This window comes from Guillardia theta, assembly GCF_000315625.1.
Source record: "Guillardia theta CCMP2712 unplaced genomic scaffold GUITHscaffold_26, whole genome shotgun sequence".
Taxonomy (NCBI): Eukaryota; class Cryptophyceae; order Pyrenomonadales; family Geminigeraceae; genus Guillardia; species Guillardia theta.
In genome coordinates this window covers 5,374-25,699 of record NW_005434648.1, presented here as the reverse complement: position 1 = coordinate 25,699, position 20,326 = coordinate 5,374, and the positions used below count along the sequence as shown (strand labels likewise).

The 20,326-nt window shown below is 51.4% G+C and overlaps 8 protein-coding genes across 8 annotated transcripts; 3 read left to right on the top strand and 5 right to left on the bottom strand.

Moving 5' to 3' along the window:
• Positions 1-1,110: 1,110 nt before the first annotated feature.
• Positions 1,111-2,297, bottom strand: GUITHDRAFT_137458 (hypothetical protein; the record flags this gene model as incomplete). Its single annotated transcript, XM_005834180.1, has 10 exons — positions 1,111-1,248; positions 1,298-1,339; positions 1,387-1,449; positions 1,494-1,586; positions 1,636-1,692; positions 1,745-1,798; positions 1,840-1,889; positions 1,995-2,055; positions 2,121-2,174; positions 2,295-2,297. The coding sequence occupies 10 exons, from the start codon at positions 2,295-2,297 to the stop codon at positions 1,111-1,113; spliced, it is 615 nt and encodes a 204-aa protein (XP_005834237.1).
• Positions 2,298-2,703: 406 nt separating this feature from the next.
• Positions 2,704-3,366, bottom strand: GUITHDRAFT_152065 (hypothetical protein). The gene is made up of 2 exons (XM_005834179.1): positions 3,228-3,366; positions 2,704-3,176 (listed from the first exon to the last, which is right to left on the bottom strand). Exons 1-2 carry the CDS (start codon positions 3,241-3,243, stop codon positions 2,923-2,925), a joined length of 270 nt encoding a protein of 89 aa, XP_005834236.1. The 5' UTR covers positions 3,244-3,366; the 3' UTR covers positions 2,704-2,922.
• Positions 3,367-4,059: 693 nt separating this feature from the next.
• GUITHDRAFT_152064 (hypothetical protein) lies at positions 4,060-4,680 on the top strand (the record flags this gene model as incomplete). The annotated part of the gene is given in 2 exon segments (XM_005834178.1): positions 4,060-4,438; positions 4,452-4,680. A coding segment is annotated over 1 exon segment (171 nt), but the record flags the coding sequence as incomplete, so codon positions are not given.
• Positions 4,681-4,767: 87 nt separating this feature from the next.
• On the bottom strand, positions 4,768-5,707 carry GUITHDRAFT_152062 (hypothetical protein). Its single transcript, XM_005834177.1, has one exon. It carries the CDS (start codon positions 5,263-5,265, stop codon positions 4,816-4,818), a length of 450 nt encoding a protein of 149 aa, XP_005834234.1. The 5' UTR covers positions 5,266-5,707; the 3' UTR covers positions 4,768-4,815.
• A 308-nt stretch (positions 5,708-6,015) lies between these two features.
• On the top strand, positions 6,016-11,641 carry GUITHDRAFT_137457 (hypothetical protein; the record flags this gene model as incomplete). Its single annotated transcript, XM_005834176.1, has 13 exons — positions 6,016-6,445; positions 6,491-6,885; positions 6,937-7,026; positions 7,073-7,315; positions 7,368-7,454; positions 7,503-7,596; positions 7,674-8,011; positions 8,066-8,296; positions 8,345-8,878; positions 8,930-10,540; positions 10,586-10,882; positions 10,941-11,502; positions 11,553-11,641. 13 exons carry the CDS (start codon positions 6,016-6,018, stop codon positions 11,639-11,641), a joined length of 5,001 nt encoding a protein of 1,666 aa, XP_005834233.1.
• Positions 11,638-12,393, bottom strand: COPIZ (coatomer subunit zeta). The gene has a single exon (XM_005834175.1). It carries the CDS (start codon positions 12,381-12,383, stop codon positions 11,790-11,792), a length of 594 nt encoding a protein of 197 aa, XP_005834232.1. The 5' UTR covers positions 12,384-12,393; the 3' UTR covers positions 11,638-11,789.
• Positions 12,394-13,723: 1,330 nt separating this feature from the next.
• On the top strand, positions 13,724-15,824 carry GUITHDRAFT_106703 (hypothetical protein; the record flags this gene model as incomplete). The annotated part of the gene is made up of 14 exons (XM_005834174.1): positions 13,724-13,873; positions 13,925-14,026; positions 14,077-14,139; positions 14,190-14,264; positions 14,312-14,382; positions 14,428-14,864; positions 14,918-15,054; positions 15,104-15,144; positions 15,188-15,220; positions 15,288-15,335; positions 15,376-15,412; positions 15,456-15,506; positions 15,622-15,663; positions 15,795-15,824. 14 exons carry the CDS (start codon positions 13,724-13,726, stop codon positions 15,822-15,824), a joined length of 1,317 nt encoding a protein of 438 aa, XP_005834231.1.
• Positions 15,825-16,028: 204 nt separating this feature from the next.
• Positions 16,029-17,397, bottom strand: GUITHDRAFT_69597 (hypothetical protein; the record flags this gene model as incomplete). Its single annotated transcript, XM_005834173.1, has 5 exons — positions 16,029-16,475; positions 16,520-16,579; positions 16,629-16,658; positions 16,708-16,905; positions 16,951-17,397. 5 exons carry the CDS (start codon positions 17,395-17,397, stop codon positions 16,029-16,031), a joined length of 1,182 nt encoding a protein of 393 aa, XP_005834230.1.
• Positions 17,398-20,326: the final 2,929 nt, after the last annotated feature.

Genomic DNA, 20,326 nt, shown 5'->3' with positions numbered 1-20,326 from the left:
TTGGAACAAGGATCTGCTGGGCAAGTCCTTCATGCAGCACTTTCAGTCTGTCTGCTCCGATCTTGATTTCTCGGTCGGACAGGTGTCTCTTGTCACCCGTGTCGGCCAACTCGTAAAGCCTCTTCCTACAAGCGCAAGGTCATGGCGCTCAAGGAAGCCAAACATTCTCAGGGTTGTGGGGATGCGAAGTTATAGGGACGAAGACACTTACGTTGGAGCAAGATGAGAATCCAGAAAGCCCTGCATCGCTGAAGCATCGATCTTACCATAACCTACAAGATCTGTCTCGCATTCCGTGAATCCCGTTGCATGCCCTTCAACGATCTTGACGAGCAGAAGCATCTTCAACAAGCAGACAAATGTCGCACTTCGATCTCGACTGAGAGCCATGGCCTCCTTCTAACCACCTGCCTGCCTCCCTGCTTGCCTGCTTGTCTGCCTCCCTGCTTGTCTGTCTCCCTGCCTCCCTGTTTGCCCTCACTACCACTGATGTTACAGCTTCCTCTCAACGAGTCTCCCAATTGGACCTCGTAGGGTGGGGTAGTCTGAGCGAAGTACCGGTTATTTTACCTTTTCTCAAACGGGTACCAAGTAAATTGGGTGGGTCTGGTTTGGGGCACATTACTGTCGGAGCGACTACAGACTACCTAATTAAACCCTGCTCTGCTCTGCTGTGCTCTGCTGTGCTCTGCTGTGCTCAAACAGCAGTGCTCTGCTGTACTGTGCTCAAACAGCAGTGCTCTGCTCTGCTCTGCTCTGCTCTGCTGTGCTCAAACAGCAGCGCTCTGCTCTGCTCTGCTGTGCTGTGCTCTGCTGTGCTCTGCTCCATCTCATGACACCTCCCTGGTCTTGTCTTGTTTTCTCTTCACCTCCATTACGACTGGAAACATTTCAGGGAATATTGCTTTCACACTCGTTTTTCAAAACAATAAGTTAAATTCAAAGCCATCAGATGATCATTGTCCAATGATTTGTTTATATGTTTTGAGTGCATTGCAACACCAGAAAATGCTGTTACATGGCCTTCTCAGAGAATTGAGTGTGGCAGCTGCAGTTGTCTTCATCATGACTGATAGTGTCCAAGGTTTGACGCCTGCTAGCCACAGTCGCTTAGAAGTTGCCATTCTTCTGCAAGACAATCGGCACGACGAGAGTGTCGATGCTCTCAAGTGCTTGAGAGATGTGAGTCAGATACGTCTTGGCGGTCTTCACGTTGCGCTCGACACCCTTGGCACTCTGCAGGTTGTCCTGTCCAAGTTCACAGTCAAGAGCGAACACCGCACGAAGATGATTGTACCTGAAGGTTCTTAGCAACAGACTTCATATCATTGTCCACACCCTGAGAAATCATTCTTCAAAACGCCAATCAACTTGCAACTTCACCACCTTGAATAGAGAACCAAAATGCTTTTCAACTTCTTTGTTATATCTTTCCCAGGCCTGACTGGCCTGTCGTACGCGTCATTGAAATTAAAAAGTCACCGACCACACACATTTCGTTGCCGACTGGACAGCACAACACGCTGCAGTTGCTGTGCCGACTTGTCTGTTGCTGTTGCATCGGACGCCTCTATCTTAGCTGCAACCTTCGAACGCAAACTCAAAGGACGACTCGATTCCTGTGCGCGTTGAAACCTCTTTCTCTGCCTGCTCCTGCTGCGGTGGTTTACTCTTCACTTCGATTTCTACAGCCTGATGCATGCATGAGATTTTCTGCCGTCGATCAAAGGGTTGGTATCAGCACCTCAGGCTCGGGTCCCGATTCGTTTCCTTGTGTGGGAACGTTTTCGTCTTGCTTCTATCACTCGTATCATAGCAAATTTTGAACAAGACAAGAACCTCTTGCTCATCTGTGTTCGACGAGGAATTTTCTTTCGGCACGATCTCATCTGTTTGGAGATTCTTTTGTCAGAAGGTTTGACAGTGCCACTTGGGTGGGGGTTGGCCAAACATTTTTCGTTCCCTCCCCCCATGAGAAGTTACATTCACATCACCTTTTGTGACACCCTCCTGTCCATCTCCAAGATCAGCCAGTCTCTTTCCTCCCTTCTTTGGCTGTTCACAGAACAACTATTCAGAGCAGCTCAAAAACAATGCAGGGGTCCGGCGCTCCTCGCCACCTCGCCACTCTCACGGAGGTCCACGTCCTGCAGTCCCACAAGGACAAGGCATACCTATGCACGTGATAGAGTATGCAATCTCCTACTAGCTCCTATTGCTAGTCTTGATCCACTAGCTCTTCTTCTACTCTCTTCCTTTCCTCTTCTCCTCCTCCTCGCGAAGCTCTGTCATACCATGCTGATGTCGACAAAAACAGAATCTTCTTACCCCACCCTATAAATTACCACTAGACAACCCCACCCTTGCAGTTCACAATGGCAATTTAGTTCCGAGCCTCAGTAAGTTGCAGTGACCGGCCGGGCGGACTCCCCCCGGCGGCCCGGGGCGGCCGGTACTGACCGTCGGACCGTCACGGTACCGTGGCAGTGAGCCCCCCCGGCCCCCCGGCCCGGCACCGTTCCGGGCCGGGGCGTGACAGAGTCGCGCGGTCAGTTGCCCCGCCGAAGGCTTGCGCCGCGGCCACGGAGTCAGGCTGCAGGCTGGCATCGTCACGGCAGCGGCTCCCGGAGTCCGGCGGCCGTGGGCATCACCAGTGACAAGAGACCGTTCCAAAGGCGGCTCGGAATCTTGACTGTAATCGGATGATTGGATTGCTTTTCACTGATAGTTTGACAGGGGCACTCAACTGAGCACAAACTTGAGTCAACTTGACTCAGACGCCGTGAGACAGCACTTCCATACCCAAGAAGCCTCTCGAGTCGTCGCCACACATACAGTGTCATGTGCAGTCCATGGAAGAGTACGGCAGTGTATCGGCCACGGCCTATCAGGCTTCATTCTTCCATCGCGCCCAGGAATGGATCAAGGGCCACACAAAGAGTGGCATTGAGCTTCGATGTAATTTGAAAAGCTGCAGATCAAGTCTTCGCAATCCTTGAGCTTATCTATACGACTTTTTTCAGATGGTTTCTTGTTGGTGCTGGGTAGGATGAAGTACATCGTGGTCATTCCTATCAAGAAACTGACCACACAGCTCGTCAGAAGCACCAACCATCTTGAAAAAGCCTTCCGCCCGTCTTCACAAGGCAAGATGGATTCTTCTCCTTCAGAGCTTTCTGGCCAATGATTGACTTTAAAACATGAGAGGGATGGCAAATGCAAGTCACCACAAAGTTCTTCCATTTCCTCCATCCCATCAATACGCTATGATCCACCTTTGCTGTTACTAAGATTTAAGTAGCGTGGGACCAGTTTGCCTCTTCGCTAGTCAATGATCCATACTCATCGTTTGTGTACTTGCGCACTGTTTTCGAGGACATGCAACAACCAAAATTATTAAAAATATTTAGTACAGGACAACCATCAGCCAGACATATAGTGAATCTTTGAATGACTATGGAACTGATGTTTGCTTGCAAAAAAAGATCAGAGATAAGCTGACAATGGGTGGATGCAACACCCTATTCATGGGAAACTTAATTCAGCATCTCCATTGGGAACATGTTGGCTTTCAGTGGTTCATGTGGTCCCTGTCCACACTCGAAGAGTAAAATCTAACGACCTGTTCCCTTCATCAGCTGCTACATACTTCAAAATCTTCCAAATCTAGAGGATTCGAGGACACTAGTGCCTCTACAACATTCATCTCTGCTCAGTTGCGCTCATCACTGAAGTTCTACTCATTGCCAAGTTAGCTACTCATCGCATTCCTTCCTGGAAAGATACGATGTAATTTCACGACAGTGTCATCACGATTGTTGCATATCCCTTCTTCTAGTTATTTTGCTCGTCTTTTCTCTCTTCCCCTCCCTCGCCCTGCCCCTAGCCTGCACCGCCTTGTCTCACTTCGCCGGTACCATTAATCCGTTATGGACGCCCATAATCGTAACGGTTTGAAATGGTTGTGTAACGATACGTAACTGTTATTTACAGCCCGCTGGCCCTTGACGAAGAGTCACAGTCCTTCGCCATGCTCTCTACTGTGAGTACCCGTGCGGATGCGAGCGTTAGAAATCCCTTCTTCTCCTCTTCTCGTCACCGTGATAACATGGATATGCGTCTCTTGTCTGAGCATGCTGATATGTCGCTTGATGGCAAGTGCCCTCATTTTCTGTTTTGGGATGTTGAACTATGACGTCGTTTCATAAAAGGTTCACAGTTAATTGCTCGGCACTTTTTCGCTTCTTTTGCCGATGTTATTTTTGGATGACGATGAGTCATAAAGATGTGCCCACGTGTTTGATTTGTTGTGCATATTCTTTACTGATGTTGATTATCGATAAGTGTTAATTGGCCTGATGAATTTGAGCCGTGTTTCATATCCCACCTTCGCAGTCGATATTGTCATTGCAACTTTTGTGTTACACAGTTGATAATTCTTCTTTCACTAGCTCTGGAACGCTGCTCACAACGACGAGATCCGCCTCTCCCCCTCGGCTCCTCACCACATCGCCATGGGTCTCAGGAACTCCTCCTGGCTCTGGAACTACGGCAGCCACGAGGTTGCCGGAGCCGTCGACACTGTTGAGGGCAGGCATCATAAGAAGCACGCTTTCGATTAAACACAACGGAGTAGTTTAACTTGATGCCAGCTTGTGAGGAATAAACTTCGTTGACTCATGTGACGATTTGCCAAGTCAAGTGACTCGGTACGTTGACTGGATGATGTGTTGTGGAAGACCTCATCAACAGGTGGACAGCATTTGATTCACATTTATATGATTTCGAATGTGAACTACAACACAGCAATTTACATCAAAACTGTTCCAAAAATTTCGATGCGACAACCCTGCCACGAGAGTTTACATTAAGTTTCATGGCACTGACTTCCTTGTCGATATCCTCCATGAACTGGATAATGAAATCGATTACCTTGTGCTTCATCATTCCTTCCAAATGCTTATTGGTGATAAGAAAGCTGATATCATAACCTTCAACTGGTTTCCGACGTAACACAGCGAACTGTTCTGCACGTCTCATCAAGAATCTCATGAATTTTGCCACTAACATTTCCTCCAAAGCGTCTGCCTGCTTGATCTTGATACTAATTCTCATGGAATTTACTGAAGTTTCAATCATGACTTTTTCGTTTTCAGTTCTTGAGATCACAATTGGGTTCAAAATTAGCTCCGGAGACCTTCCTACCTCGATTTCTGGTTTGTTATGCCGTTCAACATCCTGGCATCCAAAGCTTTGTAAACACATTGCTGCATTCAGCGTGTTTCTGACACATGCAAAATAAGGTTGCTGGGAAGTCGACATACCAATTGGAGACTTGACCTGAGTAGACAAATTAAATTGCAAAACAACAGGAGTCATTTCTTTAAATTTTTTGAAAGAAATGTTATGAAAGAAACAACGAGGTGCGATAATCAACCCGGATACATGATAACTCCCGAAACATGCATCATAAATCCCACAATTTTCATGCACATCAAATTGTCATTATCGTTCTGTTCTTCCACTTTCTAATGGATCAAAGCCTTTGCATAAAGGAGGCATGGCAAGAAACAAGAAGTAAGATCTAGACAGATGGAGCTACACTCAGCAGAGAGCAAGATGGAAGCTTATGAAGAGCGGCATGTCTAGGCGACGCCTTGCGTCCTTGCTGGCTACCGCGAGGACAGCATTCCGTTCACTGCCGTCTGACAGCTCATTCTTGACCGTTACTTACAGTAACGGTATACGTTGTGTTCAATAACGAAGATTTTATCCGTTATAGTTCCGTTTCATCTGTCCCACCTGGTCCTTTCCCCTCCCTCACCCCCCCTTCTTCCCTTCTCCACCCCCTCCCGTCACCGGCAAGTAAAACTTTCGCCACAAATTCACATGAAACCAGGCAGGCAGAGGAGGGGGTGGGTGGTTTAAGTCCATGGGGGGTTGTGATTAAACATGGAAAATGAGGGGGTAGGGGTACTTGGGGTGAAGATAGGTGGGTAGACAGTAGAGGTCCAAATGGTGGGGATAAGGATAGCGCCGATGATGCTAGCGACGCTGCTGTTGTCGCATGTTGCTGTAGCAAGGATAGAGAACAACTTCTACAGTAACCGCAATCACGACGTGGACTTCAGCAGTAGCAGCAGCATCGAGAATGACGGCATGAGTCGCCTTGATGGAGGAGTTGACGGATGGAGCCTTGAAGGCACGACAAGTAGCGACGAGCTGTCGAGATGGGGGGTAGGACTGCGAGGCAACAGGAAGGAGTTGTTAGCTGCAAGCGTTCGAAAGGTTTTGTATGGGCACGATGAACTCGGAATTCGAGCCATCGAGAAAAATTTTGCCGACGTTGACGACAACGCAAAGCATCAATGGATTATTCATGTAAAGCCTCCTTTCAAATCAGATTTGAGACAGAAAATCGCTTCATCTTTGAATTGTGCAAAAGGTAAGCTCGACACTTCAATCCTGTGCTGATGTTAACTTGCTATAGATGATCTAAACTACATTCCTCATGGTACTTTTCATGTTTTTACAAGCTCAGCTCAGATCAGAAGCTTGAAACAGCTCGTTCCTGAAGTAGTATGGGTCAAGCCTTTGCTTCCACACCACAAGCTATCACACGAAGTTTATCGCGATTTCATCTTTCAAAATAGTTCTGTTCATCATTTAAATGCCAAGGAGCATATTGAGTTGTATATTGCAATTAGCGAGCCTGCAGAGAGCAGAGAGCTCGAGGTTTGGAGCCATGATCTAGGGGTGACCCTTCGATCCATCTCATCAAAGAAGTTGTATGCAAAGATACATAGATCGAAAGTGCAAATGGCTGTTTCTTTCTTGCTGCGACAACCCGGAACTCACTGGATCGAACCGAAGCAGCAAGCCAAGGTGCCATGACACATCTGATGCACATGCAATCTGCTCTAACTGAATGCCTAGCTCCGGAACAAATGGGCTAAAGGCATCATTCAAAGTGGTGATGCAAGCCAAATGCCGATTTTTTCCAAGGGGATCACAGGAACTGGACAGGTCAGTGTCATGTCGTTCCATTTGCATGATTTTGATCAACCTGTAGATACTGGGAATTGCAGATACAGGAATAGATATGAATCTATGCTTCTTCTATGATGCCGATCACCCGGCCCCGTACAACACTGTCAATCGAAACCATCGCAAGGTGATCAGTTACCGCGGACGAGCTGGACAAGGAAACACTTGGGATGAGGAAGGTCATGGGACCCACACAACGGGCTCTTTGTCTGCTAAGGCTCTCACAAGTCCTCAATCTGATTTCAACGGAATGGCTCCTGACGCAAAGGTGAAGGGTTGCAAATGCTTTCGGCAGTCTCGACCATGACTTCATTGAATAGATTGTTTTCGATGATATCTTTCAAAACGGAGATTTGACGCCTCCTGATGATTTGGAACACGATCTTTTTCCGGAGCCTTACTCGCTGGTGATCTGAGGAGAAGATGTTTGGTCAAAGTTGAGAACTATTTCGCAGGGAGCTGCGGTGAGGTCAGAATCATGGGGTGGGGATAGCATTTTCTACACCACGTCGGCCAAGGAGATCGACTCCTTCTCATACTCTCATAGAGGTGAACGTTGTTTTCAAGATCATGATTTGCTCCTGACTTTGGGGTGCGAACGGCAGAGTTTCTGGCGTCATGGGCAGCGGGCAACGATGGAGATTTGGGTCTCTTTACGATCGGATCTCCAGCCACAGCCAAAAACATTCTTTGCGTCGGTGCACAGCAGAGCACGATGGAATCTCTTATGCTGGAGACCTCTGACACCACCTTCATCACGCTGTCAGCTGAGAATGACGAATTAGAAAAGCAAAAGATCATGGCGAAGTGGGCAAGTTTTGGCAATAAGGGTGAGATATCCGGTTCCGTCGTGATCGCATCGCAAATAGAAGCGTGTCAAGCACTGTCTAGCACTGCTAACGGAAAGATTGTGTTGGTAGCCCGAGGAACTTGTGCTTTTACGACGAAGGCCAGCAATGTGCAGGTAAGAGAGGGACCACGTCGTGTTACTGGCCATGATTTCTCGTTCTGCTCTTAGAGTGCAGGAGGGATTGCCATGATCGTGTATGACAACGTCTATGGAACCCCCGTGATTATGGGCGGAACGGATGCGACAATAACCATCCGCTGTGTCTCAATCTCAAGATATGATGGCGAAACAGCCCTGTCAATGCTGCAGAGTGCGAATGGAGCTTATTCCATTCTTGCTTCCACCTCGGGCTCTGGCCCAGATCTGTGGCAGCAGAATCTGGCGTACTTCTCCGGAAAGGTGGGTTTGATCTCCTTGAAATCTTGTGTGCCTGACAAGCGTTCCCAGGGGCCCACTGGCGACGGCCGGCTGAAGCCGGACATCATCACGCCCGGCGCAGATATCTGGTCGGCTAAGTCTGGCGGTCTCTCAACTCCAGCTGGACAGTGTGGTGGAGTGCCGCCGAATGCAGGGGCTTGTGTGACTGGCATGGGCGGAACTTCCATGGCAGCACCGGTAGCTGCTGGGGGGGTAGCACTGATACGACAATATTTCATGGACGGCTGGTACCCCACTGGTGTGGCGGTGGCGAATAACAAGTACACGCCGTCCGGGGCCCTTCTGCGAGCCATGGCCCTGTCAGCAGGAAAGGCCTTGACCGGCACCTTGGATGCAAGCTCGTATGGTGGGAGTAGCTCCAAACCTCTGGACCAGCTGCTGCCCAACAACGAGCAAGGATATGGGTCTCTGAACATCGAGCAAGCCCTTTACTTCCAAGATCGATCTGCGCACGGCCCCAAGAACTTATGGATTCGCGATGATCAGTCACCGCACTCCACGAAGTGTCTGGACACTGGAGAAGCATCGGCCTTCAAGTTTCAGGTGAGAGTGAAGCTGTGAACGCGTGTGACGGCTGACGGTTGCTCGCGTCAGGTGCGGTCAAGTCAGTCCTTTAAGGTGACCATTGCTTGGACAGACCCGCCAGCAACTCTCGTTTCAGATGTTGTCTTGATCAATGATCTTGACTTGATGCTCTATGGTCCAAACGACCGAATGTGGATTGGCAACAATTTTTCTGCATCGAACATCAATGGAGATTCTTACTTCTATGCCGACCGATTGAACAACAATGAGCAGATCTTTGTCAAGGTTCCGATCCCTGGCAACTACACGATTGTGGTGATAGGACATGCAGTCCCACAGGGCCCGCAATGCTACGGGATCGTTGTCACCGGTGACTTTCAGTTCTTGGGGACTGTGGATCCTCCTTGCAAGCATTCTTGTGGAGTTCATGGTCAGTGCGTAGCAGGCGAATGCGTGTGTGAAGGGCTCTGGTCGGGACCAGACTGCTCTACGCCGATTCCTCAAGTGATCTCTGGGCAGACCATCGAAGGTCTAGTCGAGCCCAACGCCTGGCAGTATTACGCGGTGGACTTGGGGCCGTACGTGGGCGGAAGCTTCACAGCAACGATGACGCGAACGTCCTCTGTCGGAGACCCAGACCTCTACATCCAAGCCGGCTCTCTGCCGAGCTTGCTGCATTACAGCAGCCTCTGCTCGTGCTCTAACCCGGGCGACCGAGCTCCTTGTGAGTGCAGAGAAATCTCGTGCGACAGCTGCAGCGGGTCGGGGACGAACGTGGGGAGGACACTTTCTAGCGCAGCCAACACGAACATGAAAGGGCTGCTCTTCATCGGAGTGGTTGGCTTCTGCTGCGACACAGCTCACTTCACCCTTACTGTCAACTTCCACAGCATGGGATGCGACCAGCAGTTGGACTCTGGAAAGGTGTTTGGGTGCGATGGAACTTGCAACTCCGGCAAGACGTTTGACGCGTGTCAAGTTTGCGATGGAGATGGCTCGACGTGTCTCGGCTGTGACGGCAAACCCAACAGTGGCAAAGTCTTGGACGTCTGCGGGGTCTGCGGGGGTGACGGCTCCTCTTGCATGGGCTGCGATGGAATTCCTGACAGCGGCAAGGTGCTGGATGTCTGCGGGGTCTGCGGGGGAGATGGACAGTCTTGCATGGGATGCGACGGCATTGCCTTCAGCGGCGTGAAGAAGGACGCGTGCGGCATCTGTGGGGGAGACAACTCGACCTGCAAGGGGTGCGATGGCATTCCCAACAGCCACAACACAGTTGACGCGTGCGGAGTGTGCGGAGGCAACGGTTTGTCGTGTGTGGGATGTGATGGTGTGCATGGAAGCGGAGCTATGCTTGACGTCTGTGGAATATGTGGCGGAAACGGTAAGAGCTGCCTGGGGTGTGACAATGTGACCAACAGCGGCTTACGCTTCGACGCTTGCGGAGTGTGTGGAGGAGACAACAGTACCTGCATCGGTTGCGACAACAAGGTCAACGGCAAGAAGTTGGACGCTTGTGGCGTGTGCGGAGGCGACGGATCGCTGTGCCTTGTTTGTAACACTGTGGTTGATGCCTGCGGGATTTGCGGGGGAAACGGAAGTTCATGCGTGTGGTTGAATGAAGCGACTGTGCCGGTGAAGGTATCGGCAGCGATTGCCCTTACTGGCATCAGCGATCAGGTTTGCCGCTTTCTTTTGTTCTTCCCTCCCTCACTCTTCTTTCAGGACTTCAGCCGTTTTGCTTACAACTCGTTTGTCGCCAGCATCGCAGACACGACCAACGTCGATCCTTCCAAGGTCAACGTCACCTCCGTTGCACAAGTCACCTCCATGAGAGGGTATAGACGGGGAACGGCCAGGAGGGATCGAGGCTCTTCGTCCTCGTCCTCCAACGTGACGTCAACTCTCGTGGGGTTCACCATCAAGCTTCAACGGGCTCAGAGAGCTGTGCAGCTCGCGAGTACTCTCAAGGCGGAGTTGAGCAACGGGCTGTTCGAGGAGAAGCTCTCGAGAGCACTCAAGGTGATCTGTCGTTTCTTGTCTCGCTCCTCCCACACCTGCTTCTGACTCGCCTCCTCAGTTCTCTGTCCGCGCGTCTCTTGTCCGTCCTCCCACCTTCGACGTCGACACTGAGATCGTGCCTCCTCCTTCCTCGGGAGCTCAGCGGGGGAAGTTTTCTCCTGCTCTCGTCATCTTGTGGGTCGCCTTGTACGTCCTGCTCGCAGGCCTCTTGTCCTTCTTCTTGTATCGCCTGCCTCCTACAGTCGAGCGCTCTCCCTACCTTGTGTTCCTCCTCTGGCTCTTCTTCGGGATCCTCGGCGTCCACAGGTTCTTCACTCAGACGCCCAAGGTCGGCCTCGTCTACTTCTTCACGCTCGGGGGGCTCGGGCTCGGCTGGTTGGGCGACTTGTACTGGCAGAGGGGATACCTCTTCTCCTCCACGAGGAGAAAGAAGGTGCGTGCGATCGGGACACGTGCGAAGAACATGTTTCAGAACAGCACGCTGGCGGAGAAATGGAAGAGGAACAGGCAGGTGCTGCGAAGCAAGCTCTTGAAGGAGAAGGCGGGATACCAGAAGACCGATGGAGCGGAGGAGGAAGGAGAAGACTCGCTCCAGGTCGCCGTTGAGGGTCCTGGTGAAGGTGAAGAGAGGGAGGCGGGTGTAGGTGCGAGCTGATGAGGTTGGCGGCAGTGCTGCCTGAGGTGCTCAAGTCGAAGGAGGTCGAGCTGGGGCTGCTGCAGAGCGAGGGAGAGGCACGAGACCGGCATCAGCTGGAGTGATGTATGATGATCTTTATTGTTTGTCAACAGATGCGTTGGACCATCTAGCCGTTGACTTGCCTCAGGCTCTGACATGTGCTTGCCCTCCCTCCCTGGCCTACCTAGACAAACCGTCTCCTCCTCCTCACTCTTGCCTCCTCAACTCCTCTCATCCCGACCCTGAGAACCCTCCGCCTGTGGACTTGAAGGCTCTTGTCATCTGCTCCTTGAGAGAAAGCAGCGCCTGCTGCGGCGTCTGGGCTTGCAAGGGCATCATGCCTGCTGGAGCAGGAGCTGCGTCCGCTCCTCGCATGCCCACCCGGTTCACAATGGCGGAGGGTTCGATCTCTAGGATGACTCCGCTATCCACTATCTCGTCGAGCGCCAGCAACACGATGTCTAACTTCTCCAGCATGGTGTGCCGGTCGAGGGAGCCGCCGGGAAGGAGGGAGGCGTAGGCGTTGTAGAGAGCGTTGAGCACCTCCACGAGGATGATCTCGTTCTCGTTCTGATCGCCCGTCACAAACAAGTACACGTCCTTGCCCTCGCGAAAGACCGCTATGTGTCCGTCGAAGAGCAAGATGTCACTTTCAGACTGTGAGGAACATTTGAGAGCCTTGGACAGGAGGCTCTTCTCGAACTGCTGCTGGGCATGCAACGTCTTGAGGTCGTCTGTGAAGTAGCGAGCGGCAATTCTCTCTCCCTGGCTGTCGATGATGACGATGGATGAAACGTTGGGCTCTGCGACAATGGTTGCACTCATGGCGTAACCTGTACAGCATGTCAGAGAGCGAAAGAACGGAGTGAAGGGAAGGGGAGGATGAGAGCGCAGGTATTGACTGGGAGGAAGAGAGTGAGAGAATGAAGAAATGAGGCCTGCAATCGGTCATGCGTGGAGATTTCAATGTCTTGTCTCTCTCTCTCGACTTGTCGCTATTCCTACAGCTGGCTCTCGGCTCGACCTGCCTGACTGCCGACCTGTCAGGAGCTTTGCAGCGCCAGCACCAGCTTTTGTCGGTCTACGAATCATTTACTTTCATATGCTTGCTCCAAGCACTCTCCTCTCTATTCCTGTTGGTGTGTTTCACCCATTTTATCTTGATCTCACGAGTCCCCCTGTCTCCTTTTACAACACAACTCGCCTCCTCCCATCCCGTGCCCCCTCTTCCTGTCCTGTCCTTCTCATCTCCTCCCATCTCCTCCCATCTTCTCTCCATCCTCCTGCTCCTCCGGCTCCTCTCCACTCTTCGCTTGTTCTCTGCTGGACTAGGTCGTTACTGAGGATACTTCGTCCAACGGATTGGCTACATCTCAGCCTCCATTTTGCTTCGTGGCGACTTCTGTTGCTGTCCTCCTCCTCATCTGAAACTTGTTGTCGCCTCCTCTTACTCCTCACTCTCCTCTCCGCCGTCCCATCCTCCTCCTCCTCCTCCTCCTCCTCCCCATCCTCCTCCTCCTCCTCCTCCTCCTCCTCCTTCCCATCCTCCTCCTCCTCCTCCTCCTCCTTCCCATCCTCCTCCTCCTCCTCCTCCTCCTCCCCATCCTCTTCCGCCGTCCCATCCTCCTCCTCCTTCCCCTCCTCCTCCTCCTCCTTCCCATCTTCCTCCTCCTCCCGCCGCCCCGCCATGTCACTCCTCCTCTTCGCGTGCTTCCTGAAAAGTTCTCTCGGCCTCGGAAAAGTTCTTATACAAGCTCAGTAGTTCATGCGCCCGCTCAATAGTTCTGATGTCCTCTCAGAAGTTCTCAAACGGTATTTGAAAAGTTCTACTTTTGGTCTAAGGCGAAAATGGAGGAGACCTGTCGTAGTTCGCGTCCCCTCTCTCCCCCTCCTCTCTCTCCCCCTCCTCTCTCTTCCCCTCCTCTCTCTCCTCCTCTAGCTTCTCGTCTGCATAACTCGCTTCTCCAACCTCGTCGGTCTCACACCTTAGATGTCTGGCGATCGTTGCGCTCAGCTCCTGGGGGGATGTTTGTGGCTGTCTTGCTCTCGTTCTGTAGCACATGCTCAGCTTTTTCGCCGAGCCTCATCGGACTGGATCGAACGAGCAGTAAGGCAAGAGGTTCGAGCTGCTTCTCCAGCTGTAGACATGCTTTTCCTTCACGCCCATGTTTGCCTCGCACTGCGACACAAGTGCTGATGATGAAAGGTTGACCGATGTGCATGTCAAGTCCAGTCATGCTGACCCCACAGCTTCAGACAAATCGAGCAAGCGACCTGATGCAAAGCATTCAGACACGCACCTGCATGTCGGCATGGTGAGCAACAAACTTGGGAGGGGAGGAGGCAGACTCTGAAGGTGCCACCAGGAGGTCGACGTGAGGTGGGAGGAGTGCTGGTGGCCGGCAACGATCAAAGAAAAGAAGGTGTCGGCAAGAGGAGGCGAGGTTAACCTGCTTGTCGTGTTCGAGGTACCCCGAGCGTTGGGCTTGTCGGCAGAGGCTGATACCGCTTGATATAGAACGGAGAGCAGGAGTGGATTGACGCGAAGGATCAGATTCGAGCTCGAAGAACCGTGAAGAAGGTTTGTCCTCATTCCTGATGCCGGTGGCAGACTGTCACCCATCTTATCAGGACGCCAACAGCATCTATGACCAGGCCGAGTTGAGAGTCCCGAACCGAACGCTGAGCGATGCAGAGTATTGGAAGGTGAGCGGGAGAACGACCCGAGCTCGTGTGATGTCGTCACATCGCAGGCGGTGGGAGCGAAGGCGAGTGACTTCAACAAGGACCAGGCTGACCTGCTTTCCGAGTTGCTGGAGAACAGGTGGAGGCTTGCCGGGAGGAGCTGGTCAGTAACCGGGGGTTTCAGGTTGAAAGGAGGAGCCGAAGTGCTCGAGGTTGGTGCGGGCGCGAAGTCATTCATCCCGTCAGAGAGGATTGCCAGCTTGCATGGCATCGGGGTGGTGAATGAGCACCTGCAGTCCAACTCTGCTCTCACCAAGTTCTCTGTGCTCGACCTCAACGCCGAGCACGTGGCGTTTCCCTTCCAGGAGCAGTCGTTTGACGCTGTTGTCTGCTCAGGCGTCATGCCCTACCTGCAGTTTCCCCTCCAAGTCTTCGCTGAAGCAGCTCGAGTCTTGAGACCAGGAGGATCGTTCATCATTAGCTGGACTAGCAAGGCCTCGTTCCTCGACCGGCAGGTCCAGGGCTGGGGTAACCGTACGAGCACAGAGCGAACGGCCTTGGTGAAGGAGCTGCTGGACAAGACTGGCTTCAATCGGGAGAGCGTCAGGCTCGACGTCTCTGGTCTAGCTGCCCACCTCATCTCCTTCTGCTCCTCGTGATGCTCGAACGTGCAGGTCCAACCACCGGGAGCAAGCTGTACCTTGTCTCTGCTTGTACTTCTCCGAGCGAGCAGGGCAGAGCTGAAATCCGAGACGCGGTGAACCCTCAGGAGCTTCTGTACACGCTCAAGGACAAATCGAAGAAGCGACAGGTGCTGACTTGTTCCTCTCCCACTCCCTCGCCTCCTCACCCTTGCCCAGGACGCGAAGAGACAGAAGGAGCAGGACGACAAGCCCTTCAGGTACCGCGGAGGTCGGGGAGTCGAGCTCATGGTGCATTGCTAGGGTGAAGATTATCTCGCCGCCACCAGAGAGAATGTGAGAGAGGAGGCTCGGAGCTGCCGCCCTTGTGCTGCAGGCTTGAAGGCCCTGACCTGTGCTGCAGGCTTGAAGGCGTTCACTTCTTCCATCCTCGTACCCACAATGGGGACAAGTAAGGAGCTCTGACCGCCTCCCCCTCTAACATCCTGCAGGATTGCTGTGGAGGGAGCAGACTACACGGTCAGCAAGGTGATCCCGCTCCTCCTCCTGCCTTAACATGACAGCAAGGCAGGTCCAGTTCGTGTACGTCTACAGCGGAGGAAGATACCAGCTTGAGGAGAAGGTAGGTTCCTCCTTTCCAATTCCCTCTTCTTTTCCTCACCGTTGTATCTCATCCTACCCTCCTAACATCCTCTGTGCGCTCTCCCTTCCTCTTCTGCATTCTCAAGATCAAGCAGGTCCTTGAGGTCCAGAAATCCACCAGGTTTGACGTGAACGAGGTGAGGGCAGCCTATTCTTCCTCCTCCCCCCCGCTCCTGCCCCCGCCCGCTCCCCTCTCCTCTCCCTCTCCCTCCGCTCCCAACCCCTTCCTCCTCCGGTGCTTGTGGTTGTCATAACGTGCAATATGCAGAAATTGCGATCGCTCTTGCCCGAGGCATGAAGTGAACGCACGAGGTGATCAAAACAATACAGAGAAAAGAATAAGACAAAAGAATAAACATGCGTGGACTACCATCGTCCTGCAAACCCCATATGTCCTGCTAGTCTGCAACTCCATCATCCTTCCCTTACCTAGTTCCTCCAACTTCACCTGCACTTCCCGCACCTTGCATCCCATTGCTGTCAATGTCAATACCGTCAGTGTCTACTCAGCAGTCAGCGACTTCCTGAACCACCTGGGGATGCGATGAATGTGGCGACGAAGCATTCCCTCCTTCACTTCTTTTGCGAGCGCCGCAGAGTTGTAGTCAAGTCTTCCCGCTAGCAGGCGATCAGACTCGTGACAAGTAGCGGAGATGGGAGGGGCAGGTTGCTTACGGGACGAGAAGCTAGCTTCTTTCACGTTCTTGAGCTTTTGGTAGCAATCGCAAAGGTACTGCTGCTGAGGCCCGATGATGCTTCCAGGTCGGATGATCCGCAAGTAAGCGATCACCTCCTCAGCTGTGAAGTCGTAGTTGCGCATGATCCACAACCCGATCAGCGTCCCCGTCCTTCCAAGTCCAGCCAAACAGTGGACTGCGATCACTCCCCTCTCTCTCTCCACGATGTCCATGAACTTGCTCACAATCAACTCTGACGGTGTTGTGCAGTCCTACACAAGAATTCAGACAGAACGATCCGCATGCTGCAGCTCACTTCGAAGAAGAGATCGTAATGGTTGAACCCATTCTTCACGAATTCATTCCGGTCGTATTCCTGCGCATGAGCGTCAACACAAGGGATGACACGAAAAAAACATCTTCACCTTGTTGTTCAGCCTCACGATCGCAGAAACCTTTACCGTCATGTCATCAACCTCATTATCTTCACAACATTTCACTCACATTGTGATGTCTGAAAACCTCGATATAGTCTTTCGGCGTATGCGAGTAGAGCCCTGCAGCCAGTCGATACCGCCGACCTGTCGGGCCCTTGAATGCGATGAATCTTCTAGGAACTATGACATGCATGTCGCCATGCTGCGGGTGATCGTAGTAGTCGTACTCGTCGGGATTGAAACCTTCGATGTCGATCAGCCCTGTCTGCATAATCCTCGTTACATCGCATTCCACAGGAGCGCATGTTACCTCGATGCCCCGGTGAAGGCCTCGCCAGCAGTCCTCAAGCTTCAAGTCCCAAGTGCTCCTTACAAAAGTTGCATCTCTGTAGTGCAAGAAAGGAGAAGGCTCAAACTTCGAAAAACAATTCCAGATTTCGGCTGGAGACATCTTTCTGTCCAAGAGGAGGTAGCAACCAATGAGGAACACGCAGTTGGTACGGTTTTGAACTGATGCACCAGTGAAGTGAACAATCTTCTTCCCTTTGAGATCCTCGCTGCTCATTTTTTCTTTCATCAACTTCACATATCGAACGATGGCACTCAGGTTCATTGGGCCGAAATCCGCACAGAAAGAAGAATAGACGAGGGTTCTGTCGGTAGAAAACCAATGCTCCGATTGAGGAGCCGCAGGCTCGCAACTGACGCTGGCCCAATAGAACCTTCCATCGATGATGGGATAGGTGGACCCGACCATGAACCTAGTTGACATGTTGGGTGAGTTGGCTGGTTGTAGGGCAGGGTCAGCGCTTCTCCTCAACCCCTGCCCTTTACCCGAGGAGGGTCTTTGTAGGACTCGCAAACGACTCAAGTCATTGCGAGGGAAATTCTGGGGCAGCCTGTCATCCACAGAACCACTTCCTGCCCCACTTGCGTTCTGCTGGTTGTCGTTCACTCTCGATGGGCTCGGAACATTCTCACTGACGATCCGCACTCCTCGAGCCGCAGAGCCACCTGAACTTGCAGATTGAAAGTTCAGGCGCCTAGGAAGAATCGAAGCAAGGTCGGAGGTGTAAGGTTTGTTCACACTGGGCACAGTGTAAACGATGTTCTTGCCGTTTTTGTTCCGTACATTGCAAACAGGAGTGGGTGCATTGGATAGAACCTTGTCATCCAATTCACCAATGCCTCGCGCCCATCCCTTTCTCTGCAAGTTCTGAAGCGACTTTCTGTGTGCCTTTGAGTTTGGTGTCTGATCTAGCCTCATATCCATGCCGTTCTAAGCCAGGTACATTCAGGCCAGCCACAGACAGCAGAGACGCCCGATGAATCTCCTTTAGTCGAGACACAAGGAACGTTACCAGTCCTTAGACACCTTCGTAACGTAAACCGCAGTGTCTTGACATCAAACACAGAAATTAAGTGTAAGAATCGCTTCAAAATTTATCGCCTTCATGGCTGCCAGAGTGGGAATGGGCCATATAACATGATTCAATCAAAGAGAATTAGATGTCTTGATATCCGTTTTACTTACCCTGTGTTGGTCATCAAGGATACTCCATGGTTTCGATCTCAAGCTTAGTCATGTCCAAACAAAACTCCTGCTGCAAATGAACTCAGCAGCAGAATGTCTAAATTAGTCCTATGTAACACTGTCAATCATCCAGCAATTCAGCATTTTGAATCCACATTCGATTGAAGAATCAAAGAAACTCTCATACAGAAAGAGGTTTACATGGAAAGGGGGCTCTATAAGTTGGCCCCAAGCTCTCATTCCTTCCAGTCAAAACTTTTCGACCCTCAGTTTACCACTTCTTACTGATTAGAAGGTTAATCACGTGTTCATTCATTCAATATTCTGGTGTCTCCCTTTCTTCTCCTGGTTCTCATGCCATCGCTATGTTTATCACGCTAGTGCCCCTTCCCCCCTCATCCTCCCTGCTATCTCTACACATCCCTTGAGCCATATCGCCTGGATGCCGCGCACAACACAACACCCTACCCCCCACTGGATTGACTCACCCCTGTCACAAACCCCACCGGTGGTATCATCTTTCATCGAAACAGTATGAAAGTACCCCTACTCTTGAGGCCCATTCTGAACCCTACCCATCTTCGAAGATGACTTGACGAGATGACCCTACCTTGTAACACCTGCCATCATTCTCGCCTATCCTCACCTACCCCTACCCCCACCCCCACTCCTCGTCTCATTGATCTCTGGGAACAACTATTCACCCCCCCTTTTGATACTGGGGAAGGTGGGTCCTTGAAGGTTAGCACTTACACGCCTATACCCCCACCCCCCCCCATCAACCACCCCTAACCCATTAGGCCCTTTTTGTTCGCTTTCAACTTTTTGGTCCTCAACAACCAACCACCCCTACCCTTCCAATCCCCACATTACCAGGATAAAACAACCCTACCCTCAAAAGCTCAAAGATTCGACTTTGATGCTAACTAGATGGCTGGGAGTGCACAGAGATAATCTGAGCCCCGATTGATTTAGCACCTCTTCTTTTCGTATTAATATTGGGTTCTAGTCGGACAGCGTCGAGAGGGGTACTTGGACATACAAACACACTTGCAGCATCCGATCATTAGATGACCGCTGATTTGTCATCATATGGCCGCAGAATCGAACCCCCACCCCTACCCCGCCAACAGTAGTAGTACCAGTCACTGAGTAGTACCAGTAGTGTCCTCGATCTGATTTTGACTTAACTTTGAGTAAAGATGTGACCCGCGCCGGGCCGCGGGCTAGGCGAGTCACGGAGGCTTGGCCGGGCCGTGACGGTCACCGGGTGGCGTGCCAGCAGGCTGACGCCGGGCGGGCCCGGGCCGGACGGTTACTAGTGACTAGTTATGGCACCGTCACTGTTGAACCGGAACCGTGAACGGGTTTAAATAGTAAAGTAGTGACTTGAACTCAAGTTGGCCCTGTGGAACTCGAGACCGTAAGTTAAAAATCAGGCTAGAGTCACCTTGAAGAGAACGCCAACTTTGACAGACACAGCGGCGAGCCTGGCTCGGAACATGCTTCCTTTACTCAAAGTTAAGTTAAAAATCAGTACGAGGGAACAGTCCCCCAAACTTAGCTAAATATGTATAGAAAGAATAGCACGGATTCTATATGGAGCCCTTTCTTTTACTTAAAGTTGAGTAAACTTTCTTAGTTAAGTAACGTTGACAATGCAGGAAGCACAATGAAGAGCATCGACGCCGCCCTAGAGCAAGGATGATGGTGTTCTACATCCGATCACGTCTTAGGATCATTCTAGGCATAGTTGTGCATTACTTTTACACATCTTTCAATCATGATAAGGATAGAAAACCTTTCATGTTAGAGAAGAACATGGTCTGAAGAATCATACTTGTCTTGTTGAGATTCCCAAGTTGTCATTATCATGATGTCGTCCATCCCCAACTGTCTCCAATATGCAAGTCCCTTGAGCAACCATATCACGCTTGTTTCCTTTGTACACTGCACGATCATCCACACCCTAATCACAAAAGCATCTTCAAGCTCCCCTTACCCCGCACTTGTCCCATGATCCCATCCCCATGAACATTATAGAAGTGACAAGGTGTAATCGTTGTTGCATGCAGGATAGCATCCAACTTCCCAATGTGTCTGTACCTGATCCTGTCAAACCTGCGCATACTCCTTCACCCCCATCCCCAGT

What these genes read in the sequence shown, in the direction of transcription:
- GUITHDRAFT_152062 (XM_005834177.1), bottom strand. Translation starts at nt 5,265, where the DNA reads ATGTGTTTACAAAGCTTTGGATGCCAGGATGTTGAACGGCATAACAAA.
- COPIZ (XM_005834175.1), bottom strand. Translation starts at nt 12,383, where the DNA reads ATGAGTGCAACCATTGTCGCAGAGCCCAACGTTTCATCCATCGTCATC.